The sequence below is a fragment of the Mustela putorius genome, unplaced genomic scaffold (genome assembly GCF_011764305.1).
Source record: "Mustela putorius furo isolate JIRA1106 unplaced genomic scaffold, ASM1176430v1.1 tig00000765_pilon_pilon_pilon, whole genome shotgun sequence".
Taxonomy (NCBI): domain Eukaryota; kingdom Metazoa; phylum Chordata; class Mammalia; order Carnivora; family Mustelidae; genus Mustela; species Mustela putorius.
The window spans coordinates 5,211,286-5,229,018 of record NW_025421470.1 but is presented as its reverse complement, the minus strand read 5'-3'; the positions used below and the strand labels follow the sequence as shown (position 1 = coordinate 5,229,018).

At 47.5% G+C, this 17,733-nt stretch overlaps 1 protein-coding gene across 1 annotated transcript in view; it reads right to left on the bottom strand.

Annotated features, from left to right (window-relative positions):
- The window catches only part of DSCAM (DS cell adhesion molecule), a 765,964-nt gene that overhangs the window by 89,593 nt on the left and 658,638 nt on the right, over positions 1–17,733 (bottom strand). The window contains exons 19-21 of the mRNA XM_045084552.1: positions 12,617–12,857; positions 10,991–11,137; positions 4,766–4,921 (exon numbers count right to left, since the gene is read on the bottom strand). Of these exons, the coding sequence (XP_044940487.1) occupies positions 4,766–4,921; positions 10,991–11,137; positions 12,617–12,857 (544 nt within the window). The remainder of the gene's footprint in view (positions 1–4,765; positions 4,922–10,990; positions 11,138–12,616; positions 12,858–17,733) is intronic.

The following is a 17,733-nucleotide window of genomic DNA, read 5'->3' as shown; positions in this document are numbered from 1 at the left end:
CCTTTCACAGTGGCATTGTGGGGGGAGCCAATACGCAAGCACAGGTGGACGTGAGTGGCCCTTCTTACATGAGAGTGGGCCGTGGGGCACTCCCCACGGGGCACCTCTGGGACATTGCCTGGTTATCGCTGCAGTGCAGGGAACTCGAAATCTGCGTGGGGGAGGCCTCCTGGGACACCCTGCTCTGTTGTGTTCTCGGGGCACCTACTGCACACGGAGCCCAGCACTGCTATGTGCTCAGTATCTGTTCATGCAGGAATGGCACTTCAGGTGGTCAGGCAAAGAGACACTCAGAGTCCAGTGCTTTTCAGGCACAGCAAGGTGTGATCACACAATCACCCGAGAACAGATGACCCATGCCTTCAGGAGAATGTATGGCTCAAGATCTGGGGGCTCCAAGGGTTCAGAGAGAGCTTGATGCCTGTTGACTCTTCACTTGCTCTTAGCTCCGTTTTCCATGCACCACCCTTCCTGCAAGGAGAGTGGGAAGCATGGGGCGGGGAGCCCAGATCCCTACCGTACCTCCCGATGGCCTTCTTCCCATATAAAATGATTTACAGAGTTATGTGCATTAGTAATGTACTCAGCAAATATTTGAACTTAAACACAACCATCTCTATTTATACATATACAATGTTTACTTTTGCAGAAAAGGATCTGCGCTGTAAGTACCTTATGCCTGCAGAATAAAAATAACAATTGGAAAATTAATAGATTGTGTTTTGTTTGTGTTCTCTTTCCCCACGGCTTTGCTCAGATTATAGTCTCAGCAAATAAAACGGTATTAGGATTTCACAAACCCTTTAGAATTCAGAATTAGCTGTCTTGTGTTAAAAAAAAAAAAAAAAAAAAAAGCAAGCCAGATCAGAATTCTTTTGCATTCTTGCAGAATAATAAAGGAGGTACAAGTTCTGATGGATAGAACAGTCCTGGGAAAGGAATCTGAAGCCTGAGCAGTTCTCACGGACCCTGAAAATATGTCCACAGACCCAACTGAGGCCATGTCTGTGAGCCTAAGAGTATGCTTATAGACCCAAGAATTTGTCCACAGATTTATGAATCTGTCTCCTGGCCCAGCAATCTTTATGGAAGCCATGAAACTTCTTAAGGCAAAGGTAACTTGTTCTCTGAGTAAACAGAATTATCCCTGGCAGAAGTAAACTTTTAAAAAAATGTTTTAATTTTTGATTTGACTTATTTATCTTATCTATTGTTAGTTACCACCTTATTCTATTTTTGTACACTTTATATGCAAGCGATATGCATCTTTCCTTCCTAAGATGATCAGTGACATAAGAACACAACTTAAGCCCTGGGCTTCCTGACACTGGGGGTTTAGGGACCTTGTTTAAGAAATGTATAGGGCACAGAGGACCAAACTGAATGTTTGGTGTCAGTGCACTAATATTTCTTTCCCCATGAGAATATCAATAAACACTGAAACTTCTCCCATGCCTGGACTAGTGCCTTACTGAGGAAGAACTTAATGAATGTTGTAAATTGTTATTTTACTTGAAGTTTTTTTTTTTTTTTTTTATAAACATATATTTTATCCCCAGGGGTACAGGTCTGTGAATCACCAGGTTTACACACTTCACAGCACTCACCAAATCACATACCCTCCCCAATGTCCATAATCCCACCCCCTTCTCCCAAACCCCCTCCCCCCAGCAACCCTCAGTTTGTTTTGTGAGATTAAGAGTCACTTATGGTTTGTCTCTCTCCCAATCCCATCTTGTTTCATTTATTCTTCTACCCACTTAAGCCTCCATGTTGCATCACCACTTCCTCATATCAGGGAGATCATATGATAGTTGTCTTTCTCTGCTTGACTTATTTACTTGAAGTTTATCCACAACCTTACATCATTTTAATTGAAACTGGCAGGTTAATTCAAACTTTCCAAACTCTACGATTTTGTAGCAGAAATTTAAATAGGATCTATATTCTCAATTTGACTAAGCATTCCTTCTCTGATAATTAGCCTTGCCCCTTCTTTCAATTAGACACAAAATTGCTTTCAGTTTTATAAACTGCTCAAATGCCTATTTCTGTAAGGTATTGAGTTTATAAAGGTGGCTGGCACAAGTCTTCACCCTCTCCAAGTCGTGAAGTTTTCATGTGTGTCTGGGGGAGAGAAGCTGACTGTTATGCCAGTTTTCCTCACATTGCTCTTGTGACACACACCAGCACGCGTGGGATTCTCCACCTCCTTCCTGGGGGAACGGCTAGACCCAAGGCAGGGTCTTTCACCATCAATGGCGTCTCCATACGCCATCGCATGGGATACAAAAGCAGAGAATAATTGATTGATAAATTAGACCTTAGGTGTCAGGGCCAATCTTTTTGTGAGAACCCCATGATTCCTAAAAGTAGAGGATTAATTAAAGATGATCCAGAGTCAGCAGTCAATATGCCGTGGGGGAGCCTTCCCTTCTTCGTGGATTTCCATACATTCTTCTGAAAAATGCAGGTGTCAAAATTCATGTTGCTAGTCAATTTGGTCTTTAAGTAATGATTCCCATGACATTCATGTTATTGCTTAGCAATGCAAAAGAATGTGTCACCCCTGCTCTGAATGAGTGGGGATCAAATAATCAAACATCCAGTGTCAGGAACCAGCCCACTACGTGTCAAGCTAGCTGTTTGCACACATCACTTGACTTTCTCTGTCTTAACTCTGTGCAGAGTGATCATAATGGCAATGTTGTACACGGGTTCAGTTCAGGGGGTAGGTGAGGTGCCCCAAGTCCCATGGACAAGTGACAGCCGACATCTAGACACAGCTTCTTGTCTATTGCATTTTCTTTTGTCTTAACAAATGAATGTTTTTATTTCTTATATAAAATATATATCTTTTGCTTTTTAAAGTTTCTTTTCAGTGTTCTAGAATTCATTATTTACGTACCACATCTAGTGCTCCATGCAATACGTGCCCTCCACAATACCCACCACCAGGCTCACCCAACCTCCTACCCCTCTCTCCTCCAAAACCCTCAGCTAGTTCCTCAGAGTCCACGGTCTCTCATGGTTCGTCTCCCCCTCCAATTGCCTCCAACTCCCTTCTCCTCTCCATCTCCCCATGTTCTCTGTGTTATTCCGTATGCTCCACAAGTAAGTAGAACTGTATGATAATTGACTCTCTCTGCTTCACTTATTTCTCTCAGCATAATCTCCTCCAGTCCCGTCCATATATACTATGGAGTATTATGCCTCCATCAGAAAGGATGAGTACAAACTCTCGTGTCTACCGCATTTTTAAAAAACTAAGTTATGACCACCTCCACTTAGGACATAGCTTTGTAGATCTCTCCGTTAATGTGTAACTTCCTAATGGCATTTCGTTTTGCCCTAAGATTTCCCTAAATAATCCAGTTCCTTTGAGCAGAATTGGTTGATACCTGCACATTCCTGGGAAAACATTACCTGGGTGTTCTGGACAAGCTAAAGGTCATGATGCTAATTTTTGTGCATCCCCGGTGAAGCAAGAAGGACTCCAGAGATGGTGAGAAGACTGGGCGAGGGTAGATGGATGGGACAGGTTGCGGGAGTAAGGCTGGGCCTGCACAGGTGATGGCTGAGAGTAAGATGGGGTATGGTAGGCTGCTGGTGTCAGAGAAGCTTTGTAAGGGGGCAGAAAGGCTGAAGAAGGAGTGATCTGGACCTCAGAGCCTGAGTCCCCTGCCTTGCTTTCCCTGGATGGACTTGTGGGAAACCAATGTGTTTGGGATTCCACATAGAATAGGAGGGTGCATAAGCATCTAGCCTGCCAATGGGAGGTCATGTCCCTACTACACTCTGCCCAGCTTCCTGGGAGCAGAGTCCTGGAAAGAAGACAAAGTTGTAGAGACAAAATCTGTACTGAATTTTAGGATACTGGTGTCTCATTGCCACCCTGTCTCTGGGACTGTTCTGGGCTCTGATCTGGGGAGTCCCACATGGGTATCGTCTGACAGAGTTGCTTCTTCCTTACTTAAGGTGGAGATGGCTTTTTCTCACTATTGCTGTGTTTATCAGAACTTTACATTTTAAATAGGCTCAGAGATGGTATCTCAGAGTTTCCCTTAAAATAATGCAAAAAGCCCCCCCCCAACACAAAAACAAAACCCACTTGCCATATCATTTTTGCAGGTTTGGGGAAGAGTCACACAACAAAGTCTACATTGAAGACAAGACATTGGAACAGCAAGAATTAATGGCCTGAACCAAAGGGAGCCGTAATTTAAAATTTTGCTAAATCATTATGAATTTCTCTAACTAATTAAAAAATTAATAAGAAACTCTCAAACTAGAGATTTATTCTAAAGTGTTCTAAAACCGGCATAGAATAATACGGCTTCGACCGTTACATAATCTTCCAGGGGAAGGATGGAAATCATCTGAGCCTACACTACGAGTTGACCAGTCAAATGGAAATTCTCTGGATGGGATATAAAACAGGTGCAATGTGTTTTGCAGCTCTGGGATAAAAACCATTTTTGTGTAAAGAATACTCAGCCCACAGTTTGTAGAAAGATGACAAGTTCCAGGGGAGAGAAATGATGGACGCATCGAACAACAGTGACTTAAGACGGCGATGTCTGGACTGTGCTGGCATATTCGGGGAGGGCGGCAGGGGGCTTGCCGAGAGCAAAGTCAAGGACAGGCCCACGGAGGAACGTCAGGCTCTGGGACCAGCCCTCTCAACACCAGCTCCTGCCCGGGATGCTGTCACCCCAGGGAGCCTCGGGTGTCCCCTCACACCCACACCGGCCCCATCTCTCACCATCCTCTTTGGTCCGGGTGAAGATCTGCTCACTTCTGACGCCGTCCCCGGCGCGGGTGAAAGCCAGCACTTGGATGCTGTAGTTGGTGTACTTCTCCAGGCCGTCCAGCTCCAGGGAAGGCTGCGTCGTGGTGACGTTTTTAATCTCGCCCAGCTCTGGAGGACAAGAGAACACGACCTGGTGACTAGCGGTGGGCTCACTGGGCGTGCTGTCCAGCCCTGGGGCTCGCCCTCCAGCCGCCACCCACTGAAATCCCTCTGAGGGGCTGTGCCCAGCCTCATCCACATGGGACTGCCCAGGACTCAGGGCGGATCGTCATTCAGGAAAACACAGTGACTCACTCCAGGTGAAGCGTTAGAGCCCAGTGCCCGCGGCCAGAGCCCAGCATCCCCCAGCAGCCAGTCAAGCGCGTCCCCCACAACGGACCCGCGGAGCCTGAGCCTGCATGTGGCTCCCTCCGTGCATACATTTCTAATTGCTCCTTAAGAAACTTCTGCAAGTCGAATTTCGTTTTTTGTGTATAAAGCAAACAAACTCAACTCTTACGGTCATGCATTTTTAAGGACCTAACTTCTCAGATGTTTGAACTGCCAGCTGCTCCTCTTACCTGGAGTGAACCACCCCCACCCCCAGCCTCCCTGCTGAAGTGACACACTTATGTGTCAGAAACGTGGCATTAGCTAAAAATGCTTCATCTCCTGGAGTGGGATCAGCTCATTGTATTCAAAGGTGAAATGTTATGCTCTCCCATCTCAGACATATTAGACAGGACAATTTGAGAAAAACTACAATGATGTGTTAGAGAGCTCCATGGGTGTTCTGGATTTTGCAATGAGCCACCTACAGAGCACTTGGAGCAGGAGAGAGAGGGCTGAGGACTGCTCACCCCCACACAGGACCCTCCGCAGTGTACTGGCCCTGCCTGCGAGCCTGTGTGCCCAGTTACTAAGAGGACGGGTGGGAACCAGCCTCGCTGGGTGGCTGGCTGTTGCGAAGGTCACCTGTGCATACGGCCGCTTGCAGGGCTGTCTGCCGGCTCCTCTCCCTCTTGCCTTGGCGATGACAGCCGCCATCCCTGCAGACTCACTTATGGGTCAGCATCGTTCTGGGTTCAAAGCTAACCTATTTAACCCGTGCACCAATCCTATTATCTTCACGACCCTTTCAGGTTACAGGTAGGGAAACCAAGGCAGGGGCAGGGTCAGTGCCCTGCCTCAGGTCATGGTGTTTAGCAGAGTGGCCAAGACCATCGGCCGTGGAACCACAGTGCATGGCCTCATGTTCATGGGTCACGGTCTCAGCGTTCTGCTGTGGTCACTTGGTGAAACTGTCACACTGGCCAGATTAAACGAGCTTTCTCTTCCTGTCCTCTGTCTTTCTGTCCTCCTGTCCTTCCGGCATGTCACACAGATGGCTGCTTATTAATTAACAACATGGGTTTTTTTTGTTGTTGTTGTTCTTGTTTTGTTGTTGTTAGTGACGACTCCAGAATGTCTTTTTTGTCTTTTTGGTTTTCATCAGAGCTGGACATAGGCGAAAAGTTGAAGCTCAAAAAGAACTGGAGTGGCCCAGGCTTGTCATACACCTGCCAGGACCCCTGGGTGGGATGCGGGGTGCGGGGGAAGGGGCATGGGAGGCAAGGTAGGTCATAGACTCAGCTGCAGGCTTGAGGGTAAGCCCAGGGCCCGTCACCACCTTGAGCAGATCCTGGGCCAGTCCTTTGGCCAGACTCTGTGCTGGGGGACAGTGAGCAAGGAAGGGAGTCCCCAGAAGGTGCCTTTGGCCTGGGGTCTCCTGGGGAGGCCAGCAGGGTGAACACTATTCGGGACCACAATCTGGAAGCCTCAAGAGATGGCTTTCGAGAGTGAGAGGATGTTTGCTCATGTGTGGGGTCGCTGCACATTCAGAGAGTGGACAGCCGTTAGGCCTGATGGGTCAGGAAGCCTCCCCTCGGAAGGGAGGGTCCGCTGGTGGCCACCAGAACGCGCCTTGTGTTCTATTATTCACTTAAGATGCTTGTTTTCCTGAATGGATCTAATATGGGTCAAGTGGATGAGGATAAAGAAAAAACCCAAAAGCTAATGGGAAAAATGTAAGTGTAGTCTCATCAAGACCTTTTCAGATTAGGAACTTCCACACTGTGCCAAAGATGGATCTCTCTCTCTCACACACGGTTCCACAGAGCTGCAGGCCCGCAGCTCGCTATGAGACCTTGTCTATGTCACCGACCTCTGGGGATTTCGGGTTTTTGCATTTGTATTTAAGTTTTCATCTTTAAGAAGGGCCCGGGCTGTCTCCCTGCTGGTTGCAGGAGAAGGTGGCACGGATGCATCAGGGCCACTCCTGGGTAAGACGCCGTGATGGGGAGGGGGAGGGCCCAAGGGACAAGGTGAAGTCGGCGCTCCCCATCTTTTTAAAGAAAGAAACAACTGAAGCAGAAAAATTCCATCTACTCATGAAGCGCAATGTGGATTAGAGTTAACACTTGGATGTTTATTTGTCTTGGGGTTCATATTGCTTTGACGAAATGATTTATTCAGAATCCTCATTCAAGATGGCCCCCAAGAGGTTCACGACACGGTCCGGGTGGCACACTGGGTGTTTTGCTGACTGGCAGGTGCTTGATGCTTAGGAGATGCGGAGAAAATAGAAAGGGAAATCATGACAAAAAGCCCAATCAAATCAGCATGCTTCATTTGTCATTTTTTCAAGCTTTTGTTCTTTTTTATGGTTTAAGCAGGATTTCTATCATCTACTTCTGACAGACTCCATGGGGTTATTAAAAAGAAAAAAGAAAAAAAACAAAACCCAGGAACTAAAGGGTAACATTCTGCTGAAATCATGAATAAAATAATATGAGATGAATAAATAAAATACATTTAGACATATTATTTCTACTATAAAAATTTTTAGCTGTTTTAAAACAAATTGTTTTATGTATTCATACCCTCCCTCCTACTCCAAGAGTCTCAAGGCAAAAAAGCAGGGGTGGAAATGACATTTCTGAAGTACCGCCAACCGAGCCGTTACGGAAGCAAACATCCGGTCGGCACAAATGCCGCCTTGCCTCAGAAGCACCGTGCTGTCTCGGGCAATCGCAGACGAAATGACAGAGTTCAGACGCAGATGGAGATGGGACTTCAAAGCGTGCAGCTTTTCTAGCAACTGCAGATGAATGGCCTTGTCACGTCTTGAAAAGTATCGAACTTTCAGATCATGATAACACTCCGAAGTTTCACCAGCTTACGGCACGGTTCGCCTCTCCTGTCACATGTACTCACCGCTATTATCCGACCACACTAACAATAAAACGCCTTCCCGTATTGTATTTGAGGCAACTGCTAATCAGCGGTAGTAACAATCTGTGTCTCCCAGTCTGAGTGTACCTGTGTGCGTCTGTGTGAGAGGATGTATGTGAGTGTTGTGTGTGAGTTGTGAGTGTCTTGAGTGTGAACAGATGTATGTGTGGGTGTTGTGTGTGAGTCTGTGAGTGTGATGGGATGTATGTGTGGGTATTAATGTGTAAGTCTGTCAGCGTGTGTGCCTGTGAATCTGTGTCTGTGTGAGAGGATGTATGTGTAAGTGTTGAGTGTGAGTCTGTGAATGTGTGCCTGTGTGTGTTTGTGAATGTAAGTAGAGGAATGAGTGAGGGTTGTGAGTCTGTGAGTGAGCGTGAACAGATGTATGTGTGAAGGTTGTGTGCGTGCCTGTGAGTGTGCATCTGTGTGAGAGGATGTATGTGTGAGGGTCGTGTGTGGACCTGAGCGTGGGTGTCTGTGAGCATGAGTAGATAAATGTGTGAGGATTGTGTGAGTCTGTGAGTGTGCCTGTGAGTGTATACTTTGAGTGTGAGTGGATGTGTGTATGTGAGGGTTGTGTGGGAGTCTGTATGAGGGAGTGTGTGTCTGAGTGTGTGTGAATGTGAGTGTGAGTGTGAGAGTGTGTGTGTGGTGTTTTCTTGGGGTTAGTGGGTCCGGCGCTTTACATGGTCACATGTTTTCCATCTGTGGGGACCTCGGGGCAGCAGCCTGAGGAGTGTCTGTGGAAGCATCCAATAATCTCATGGAATTACCTGCTAACTCATACATGTCACCTCTTCCAAGTAGCAGGTGAAGAGAGAGTGTTCGTAGCAGGTTTACGTCTCTAAGGGTTTCCTTCTCATCTTCTGGAGATTAAGTGTAGAACTCTTACATTAGGCATTAAGCACACCACTTTGATCTTAATACAGTGAGCAAAAGCATCTCTAGGAACTGTAGGCATTTCCAAGCAGTCTTTATTTAAAGACTTTCATGTTTTTGAATATTCACGTTTTTCAAGCTTTAGAAGCATCAAGCCAAAAGAACCGTATTAACCACATCAGCCTTCGTGGAGCTGAGGTGCCGACCGACGGTATGAGTGATGAGGGAAACGTGGATGACACGGACGAGGAGCCGTTTTTCCCGGATCCTGGGAATACTTCCAACAGGAGCAACAACAGAACCGTCTCAGTGCCACACTGCCTCCAGGTGGGTGTGCAAACGCATTTCGTTCCGTCTCATTCTGGACGAGGATGGGCACAAGTACCCACGATTGTATCATACGGCAGTGTGTCTATAAGATGGATACTTGTACACATGTCACTGCTCTGCACTTTACGTTATGGGATTTTTAAAAGCTTTTCTTGAGTCACGAGAGGGGGAAGTTGCTGCAGAGTCATCTGTGTCGATCTGTCCGTCTCTGGGGCTGGCTGAGCGTTACTGGGCTCCATGCTCCCTGGATTCTCCCCGGCTCACTGGTTTGGAACATCCAATATGGGAGACTCGGCCTTCCAGGAACCCATACAGAGGAGATGCTCAGCGAGCACCTCTGCCTTGGGTCAAGCAGGTGAATCTTTACAGAAGGGCTCTAGGGCTGGGTGCTGTGTGAGGTGTTATACCCAACAGCAGGAGGAACCAGCTCTGGTCCTCAGCCCCGAGAAGCAGGTCTGGCATAGACATAAGGAACTACGCCTCCCCAAACTGCTCTTTTTTTAGCAAGTGGTTCTTATTTAGCCAAGTGCCTTCATTCCTTTATTCTGGCACCAATATTAGCTCCCCCTGCAGCCTCTGAGGCCCTGTGTGTTCTGTTCATGGGGTGGGCACAGCCACCAGCTTGGCAGAGCAGCCCCAGGTGGCCTGAACAGGGGTGGGTTAGATCTGGCAGCGCCGGCTCTGTTTGCCCAAACTCAGAGGTGAGCTCGCACTTGGAGTCCACATGCAGGCAGAGGGGTTGAAAGAAGCCCCAGGCATTGTCCCTGGGGCAGGGGTGCGAGAGTCAGCTGGAGAGGAGGGAAGGGGAGGGCGCAGGTGTGGGCCACACGGGTCTTGGGCTGCAGGGATGAGCCGAGCTCAGCAGCGTCCCTGCGAATGCTGCAGGGTGGGTGCGTGCCGATCCTGCTGACGGAGCGGCGCTCCGTCTGGTTCAGCTGCACCCACGCCACGAAAGCACCACCACACTGAGACGCGTGCTCCCCCAGAAACTTCTGGCTTCGATCTCGCCGCTACCTGAGGGGTCACGCTGTCATTCAGTCTTGGCAAAACACACAGACAGATTTTGCCCTATAATCTGAAATAAAGACACACACACACACACGCACGCACACGCACACACACACACGCACGCACACAGAAACCAGAGAACGAAGGAAGAACAACAGGAGAGGGGGAAGGACAGTAACATGGGAGACAAAATGGAGAATTTGGGGTGGAACCGCTCCTCCCGAGAATGACAGTATTCCCGGCGAGGCGTCCGGCATTCCCTCTGAACCCTCTCATGGGTCAACTGCAGGGATTTAGGAAGTTCCCCTGCTGAGTCTTACTGGGAAATTGGAAGGGGCCAACCTTTTAGGATACACATCACATAGAACTTTCTAGAACCAGATCACTGTCCTAGTGCTGCCTGCAGAGGCTTGGCATAGATACTCATCTAGGAAAGCACATCCAGGCCTACATTTCCCAAGGGCCAAAGGGCCATCCCCCCCATACCTCAAACTGCTTCTTGAGGCTACATGTGGTTTCAAGCAGCTGTACACCCCTGTGCGCACTGAAGACGAGAGGTAAGAACAGAATGACGGGGGGAGAGTGGACAGTGTCCACTGATAAAGATGCGCCCTCCATACCCTAAAACCCACACTAGGAGGTGGGTCGGCTAATACCATCACACATCCTCTGGGGCAAACTCACAGCCCTCGTTTTTAATCCTCTTACCTCCGTCCATCAGGTTGGCCCAGTAAATGACTCTGAACCCCTGGAGAATTCCATTCAAGGCTTCCTTGGAAAGTGTGGACCAGGATATTGATATGCTTTCTGGTGATGTTGCTATGGCTTGGACATTTTCAGGGGGGTAACTGGGCACTGAAATGAAATAATTAGAATCTGTAACAACCGTGGGTAGTTTAATTAGCAAAGCAATATGGAATAAGCAACATTACTTTGACGTTTCAACATGCAAGCAAAAGAAAAAAAACACACTCAATCCACAAAAGTAAGGGGAAATATGAGTACCATTTCCCTATTCAAATAGTACGATAACTTTCTCTCTACCCAACTGAACTGCCTCGTGTTGAAGAAGGTTGCCCCAGCACGGAAGGGCAGAGAACACTTCTGATCTTACTGCAAAAGTCAAAAGCCTTTGCTTCTCTAGTTTATTTCCTCATCGCTCTCATGACAGAGGTTAGGCTTGCTTCACACAGCGCATGCCCTCCACAGTCCACAGTATCTGGCATACAAATGGGAAGCCTGGCTCCTGAGAGGTGCTGAAAGGCAGACACGTGGTCAGAGTGTCCTCACTGCCCCTCCCTGGCCAGCTGCCCTTGCAAAACTATAACGTGGCGTCGGAGGACAGAGAGTCAATGGTCTGAGATGTGGGCTCTTTGAAATGCTTTTCACGTGGTTTATCCAGACCTTAAACGCTGTGCCTGGGAGAAGGGACAAAATATCACCGGACCACGCACATCAGTGAAGCATTAGCATTGAGAGGGAAACCAAAAGGCATATGCAGTCATGACGGCAAAGATTGTGATCCTCACAGAAAATCCCAGTCTCTGGGTTTCCGGTTTTCTAAGACGAGGATTCTCTCCCTATAGAAATGGTCAGAAATTATGGAGGCAAGTCACCCTGTGCCTCCTCACACCCGTGACCACGTGGCTAACTGCACAAGAGGCCATGGCGGTGCAAATTTCGTACCTTAAACTCTGCACTTACTGCTGCAATGAAGCCTGTGTCTTACACTGTCTCTAACGGGGGTCCCTGGACCCAGAGCTCTCCTTTGCTTTTCCAGCCCTCCTGACCGGTCAGGGGACAAGGCGCATTAACCCCTTGTGGTCAATAGGGGGCGCTCAGTCACCGTGAGATTTGTGCCAGGAAGGCTGCTCATTCCTTGCTCTGGTCCAAAGTGCTTGGAAAGAGGAAGCAATCATAAAGAGAAAGAAAAAGGAAGGTGGGAAGGAAGGGAGGGAGAGAGGAAAGCTTCCTTAACACTGATTTGGAAGAAATTCTTAGGAAATCGGATTTCTGCATCCTGGTCAGGCTTCTGCAGTCCTAGTGAAAGCCTTCGATGCACCTGGGAAAAGCCCAGTTCTCGTGCCTGGAATGGATGAGATGCTGGAAAGGGAAGGATTTGGGCTTTGCATGCAAGCTCTGTCAAGGGCAAGACCCAGTGTGTGCAGCTGGTGAGCGAATGAAGGCAGACTTCCTGGAAACGGAGCCGCAGTCCCCCAGGCCTGGCACTGTTGTCACAGCAGGGCCAGCAGGAGCCAGGCTGTGGGGGCCCGAGTGGCGACCAGAGCACACCCTTGAAGAAGGAAAGGCGCGCGCGGCAGCCTCCAGACCTACCGTCCTCGAGGGTGGTGGTGATGATTTCCTGAGAAGAAGGTCCTGTCCCGGCCCGGTTGCAGGCCTGCACCACCAGGCCGTACTGGGTGAACTTACTGAGGTTGTCCAGGGTGTAAATCTCACTGTCCCCAGTGGTGTCGATACTGATAATGTTGAACTGGAAGTTGCCCCCGGTGCTGTACTCGCGGTAACCTATTTGGTAGCCACGGATAATCCCATTTTGCAAATGTTTCTTGGGAGCCTAAAGAGGAAAGAAAAAGAAAACACTAAAGAACCCTGCAGGGACAAGAGAGAAGCCAGCGGCACCCCCCCCCCCCACCCCGTTTGGGAAAGCGGAAAACAGTCTGAAGGTCAGGGTAATAATAGCAGTAGGTGTCCTGGTGAGAGTGGTGTTGGAGTGAGGCAGCGAACCCTAGCTCTTGGCCGGGCCCCCTTCCTCCAGAAGTCGGAGACACTGGGCGCCTTCGCAGCGTCTCCGCTGCGCTGATCTCCACACCTTCACCAGGCGGGACCTACTGAGCTGGAGCTGCTTTGCCGGGCTGTCCAAGGCACTGGGGAGCGGAAATGCTTTTGTACAAAGTCCCCTGCCCTTGTAGGGACTATGGGAGCTTACACTCCCATAGAATGTTCCAGAATAATCAAGGTGTTTCCAGTAGGAAGCTGCGTGCGAAAGGAGTCCCCCACCGACATGAAGACACACATCATTTTGGAATCACTTCACGGTGATTTAAACCGGGCAGGGCTGAGGCGATAGTGAGCTACTCTCTGCTAATGACAGAGCGTGTGCTGCCTTGAAGACAGAACATTTTTGCCAATACTGTGGGTTTTTATAAGAAACAAAACTCTTTTCAAGTATGTTATGAGAACAACACAACAGTGATGAAGTAAAGGTTCTGTAAAAATTTCAGGTAGTCAAGAGACGTGTGTGTGCATGTGTGAGGGTACTTGTGTGTTTGTATGTGAGTGTGTGTACACATGTGAGCGTGTGAACAAGTGTGCTATGTCTGTGTGTGCATGTGCGAGAGTATATGTGTGCATGTGTGTGTCATGTGTGTGCACACCAGGACACGTATGTGCCATGTCTATCTGCATGTGTGAGTACATGTGTGTATTGTGTTATGTTTCTGTGTATTGTGAGTACATGCGTGTATGTATGTGAGTGGGTGGGTGGGTACAAGCATGTATGTGTGTATGTGTTATGTCCGTGTGCATGTGAGTACATATGTTATGTGTGTGATGACTGTGTGTGCATGTGTTATGTTTATATGTACATACGTGAGTGTGTGGACAAGTGCGTATGTGTGTGATGTCTCTGTACATGTGCGTGAGTTCATGGTGGGTCTGTGTGTGCATGTGTGCAAGTACATGGTGTGTCTGTATGTGAGTGTGTGCAAGTGTGTCTGTCTGTGTATTTGTGGTATGTCTGTGTCTGTGTGAATACATGTGTGTATTCATGTGTGTGGTTGCAAGTGTGTACATGCATGTGTGTGAGCCCATATGTGTGTATGTATGTGTGTGTGTGTTTATATTTAACTAAAAACTGTAGATTTAGATTTGTCAGGACCATGAAAGGCTTTCTTTCTCTGTCCCCAAAGTGCTGACAGGCCAGTTGGAGAGAGTAAACACTTAAGAAACCACAGAGAATCTCAGATGTCTAAGTGCCGGGCACTGGAGGGCGCAGGCCAGTGCACATCCAGAAAGTGACAGACTCAGAGTGGTTTGAAGAGGCCAGCTGTCCCCCAACCCTCGGGGGCTTGGAAGGATGGCCAGGGTCTGGGACTGGAAGGGGAGGAGGTGATGCGTGCTGTATGAATTGCCTAATATGTCCCCTGCCCAGTGGAATTAGATGGCACTAAAATCACATTTTTAATCAAGTTTCCCCATTTTTCATTTTCTTGGATTGCAACGCCTTTGCTCAACAATGAGACTGACTTCATGCATACACACAGTTCCAATGGAGATCAAGGAAACATTCCTCTATATCATGATGTTCCTAGTCATGTTGGCACGGTTGGACCCTGACACGAGAGCTCATCCCTTTTTTACAAACAAATCTCTGGGCAATCTTATTTTTCCAGTGATGAGCTGTGACTTTTCACTTTGTATGAAATCAGATCTAAAGATTTTAGATTTGAGAATTTGGTTCCACAGAAATTGTCTTACCACAACCGCTGAATTTGCATTTATGTCATTTAATTAATGAATAAAATTATTTCCCTGTAAGAGTCATCTATAAGTCATATTTAAAACATATACCTTTGCTGATTTCACAGAGTTTTTAAATGTTAAATATGGGACTGGAAGAGATTGTGGTGAAACAAATATAAATGATACATATATTTAAAGATTGGTTTATGCCCATTAAATATTCTTATTTTTCAACTGGTTCCCTGTGTAGGCTTAGGACCTCCTCAGATACGAAGTCGGGATCACAGTATGGTGGTTATGGCATCAGGTCAAGAAGCAAGTGAAGAGAGTAGAGACAAATGCCCATCAGAAAATGTTTACTAGAGAGGCAAACAATGTAGCTACATGTTCCGAAGCAAGGGGATCGGCTTATTGACTTTCAGTTTCTTGGGTTTAGGATATGGTTGCACAGGTGGAGGAGTTTTTTTTATTTTCCCCCTCCTGTAGATGAAAGTATGTTCTAACTAGCCTAACTTATGATGGCATTTTTAAAAGATTTTATTTATTTGAGAGAAAGAACATGAGCAATGGGGAGGGGCAGAGGGAGAGGGGGAACCAGGATCCCCACTGAGCAAGGAGCCCAATGTGGGGCTGATCCCAGGACCCTGAGGTCATGACCTGAGCTAAATGCAGACGCTTAACCCACTGAGCCACCCAGGTACCATGTGATAGACATTTTGAATCAAAGAAACATTTAACAAATCACATGAAGAGAAAGTGCTGTTTTCATAAATAAAAGCCAAAATTCTAACTATGGCAGGCAAAGTTTATGTTTTATTATTACTTTGTAGGCTGGATGGCCCGATTTCCCCTTGGGGTATATTTACATTAAAGAAGTCCTTGAGAACATATTGAAAACTCAGATCTCTTTTTAAAGGTCCACAAACAGAGGGATCCTGTCCGTTCAGTCTAGGAAATTGTAGGGACTGTGGGGCAAGTTCCAAGGTTTACTGAAAGTGACCCTGAGACTTTCTGAGTTGAATGGACAATAAGCTGGTGGGGGCAGGGCATGTGGAACAGTCTGGCAACGGGCTTCATGTCATCCCAAGACAAATTAATGTATAATATTCTTTACTTTAAAATATGTTTTGGGTGGCACCTGGGTGGCTCAGCCGGTTGAGCCTCTGCCTTCAGCTTAGCTCATGATCCCAAGGTCCTGGAATCGAGCTCCACATCGGGCTCTCTGCTCAGTGGGGAGCCTGTTTCGCCCTCTCCCTCTGACCCTCCCCTCTGCTCGTGCTTTCTCTCCTTCCCTCTCTCACATGAATAAATTTTAAAAAAACTTAAAAAAATAAAAATATCTTTGGATGATGTTTTAAACATCCATGCATTGGAGCATGTGTTTACCTGGGATAAAGGTAGGTGTATGTAAGGGAGAAACCCTGATGGGGAAGGCAGTTTTAGAATATAATTCTCTGGCCATTAAATAGCATCAAATTGTGATTGACAAAATGGGTCAAAAATAATTATTTGTTTCATGAAACTAAATGAATGAAATTAATGGTGGTTTAGGAAGAAAAGAGAAAGAGGAAATCAGGTAGAGACCTTGAACATACTTTGAATCTGTGTTGCAGATACTGGAAAAGGAAAATTTCCCCAGATACCACTTTGATCATGTCCCTTTCTCCCCAGATCTCAGCAGTACCCGCAGTGAGATTCAAACCTGGTTGTAGTCTTTCCAGGCCAATGCCCCCTGGATGTTACCTGGTGACCTAGGATTCTCTCTAGTTGTTGGAACAAGCATGGGAATTCCAACTCTCTTGGGTTTTCCCATCTCACGAAAACCCTCATCAGAAACCACTCTTCTTCCTCCTCTATCAAAGCCCAACTCATTCTCCAAAGCCGGCTCAACTTCCGGCTCACCTGCTTCCTTCAACTGCCTCCGTCCAAGGGGTTCTCTCTCCTCTGGCCTCCACCCACATGCACCGATTCGCCTTCAGCTCCGCAAGAACTGATCAATTTCATCCCCTCCCGTGGCCTCTGTTCCATATCGAATGTCAGGTTTCCGAGCACTTGACTGTAAGCTCCAAGTGCCTAAGGATTCTCACAAACATGTTTGAAATCTCATCCACTCCCTTGTCCAAAACAGGGCTTCAGCAGAGCGGACATTCTCGGGCAATGTTACTGTCGACGCAGGAGAGAATGGTTTCGAGCACATGGGAGGCGCAAAGACATCTCTTGATGGTCAGGGATGACGTCATTGCAGGTGTGTAACCGGACTAGGTACAGGACCAACGAGGTTGGTTTGAAGACAGAAGAGATGCTTGGACTCCAGGTCCATGATGAAGCTGTCTGTCAGAGGCCTGGACGAGCCAGTAGAGAAGGGTCGCTCAGGACCACCGTGCAGTTGGATCCAGGTTGAAAGCCGGCTTCCCTGCGGTCTCTCAGCATGGCGGCTCATGCATCAGGATGAGGGGGGTCCAGCTTCCCTTCCCAGACCCATCAAGGGAGGAAATGAGCATCTGAGGAGCCAACTTGTTTGCACAAAGTCATCCTTTTTCTTTTCCTTATTAAAGCAGGGATCCTGGAGTTCGTTCACTTGTTGGGCCATCTCATGGGTGACATGTTTTTAGATCAAGAATAATTTACGGCAGACCCACAGATTCATAGCAAATCTCACCTGGCAACCCGTCCTCTTGCTATGTATTAAAGGAGGACTCTGGACAGTTAGTGAATGGAAAAATTAAAAGGAAAAAGGAAAAAAAGAAGAGACGTCTAGGGCTCACTGCATATTGCAGAAGGCGACCGACGATGGCATTATTTACAGACGGCTCTGACTGACACGTGTCCTGTTTCTCCCTTCCCCCAGCCACGGTGAGTGTGCCACCGTTCTGGAAGGAGCCCTTCTCTCTTCATGGTTGTGCTTCTCATATGGGGTTAATTATTTCTCCGTGTTGACTACTACTCTTCCTTTCATTTACCTTAGGAGC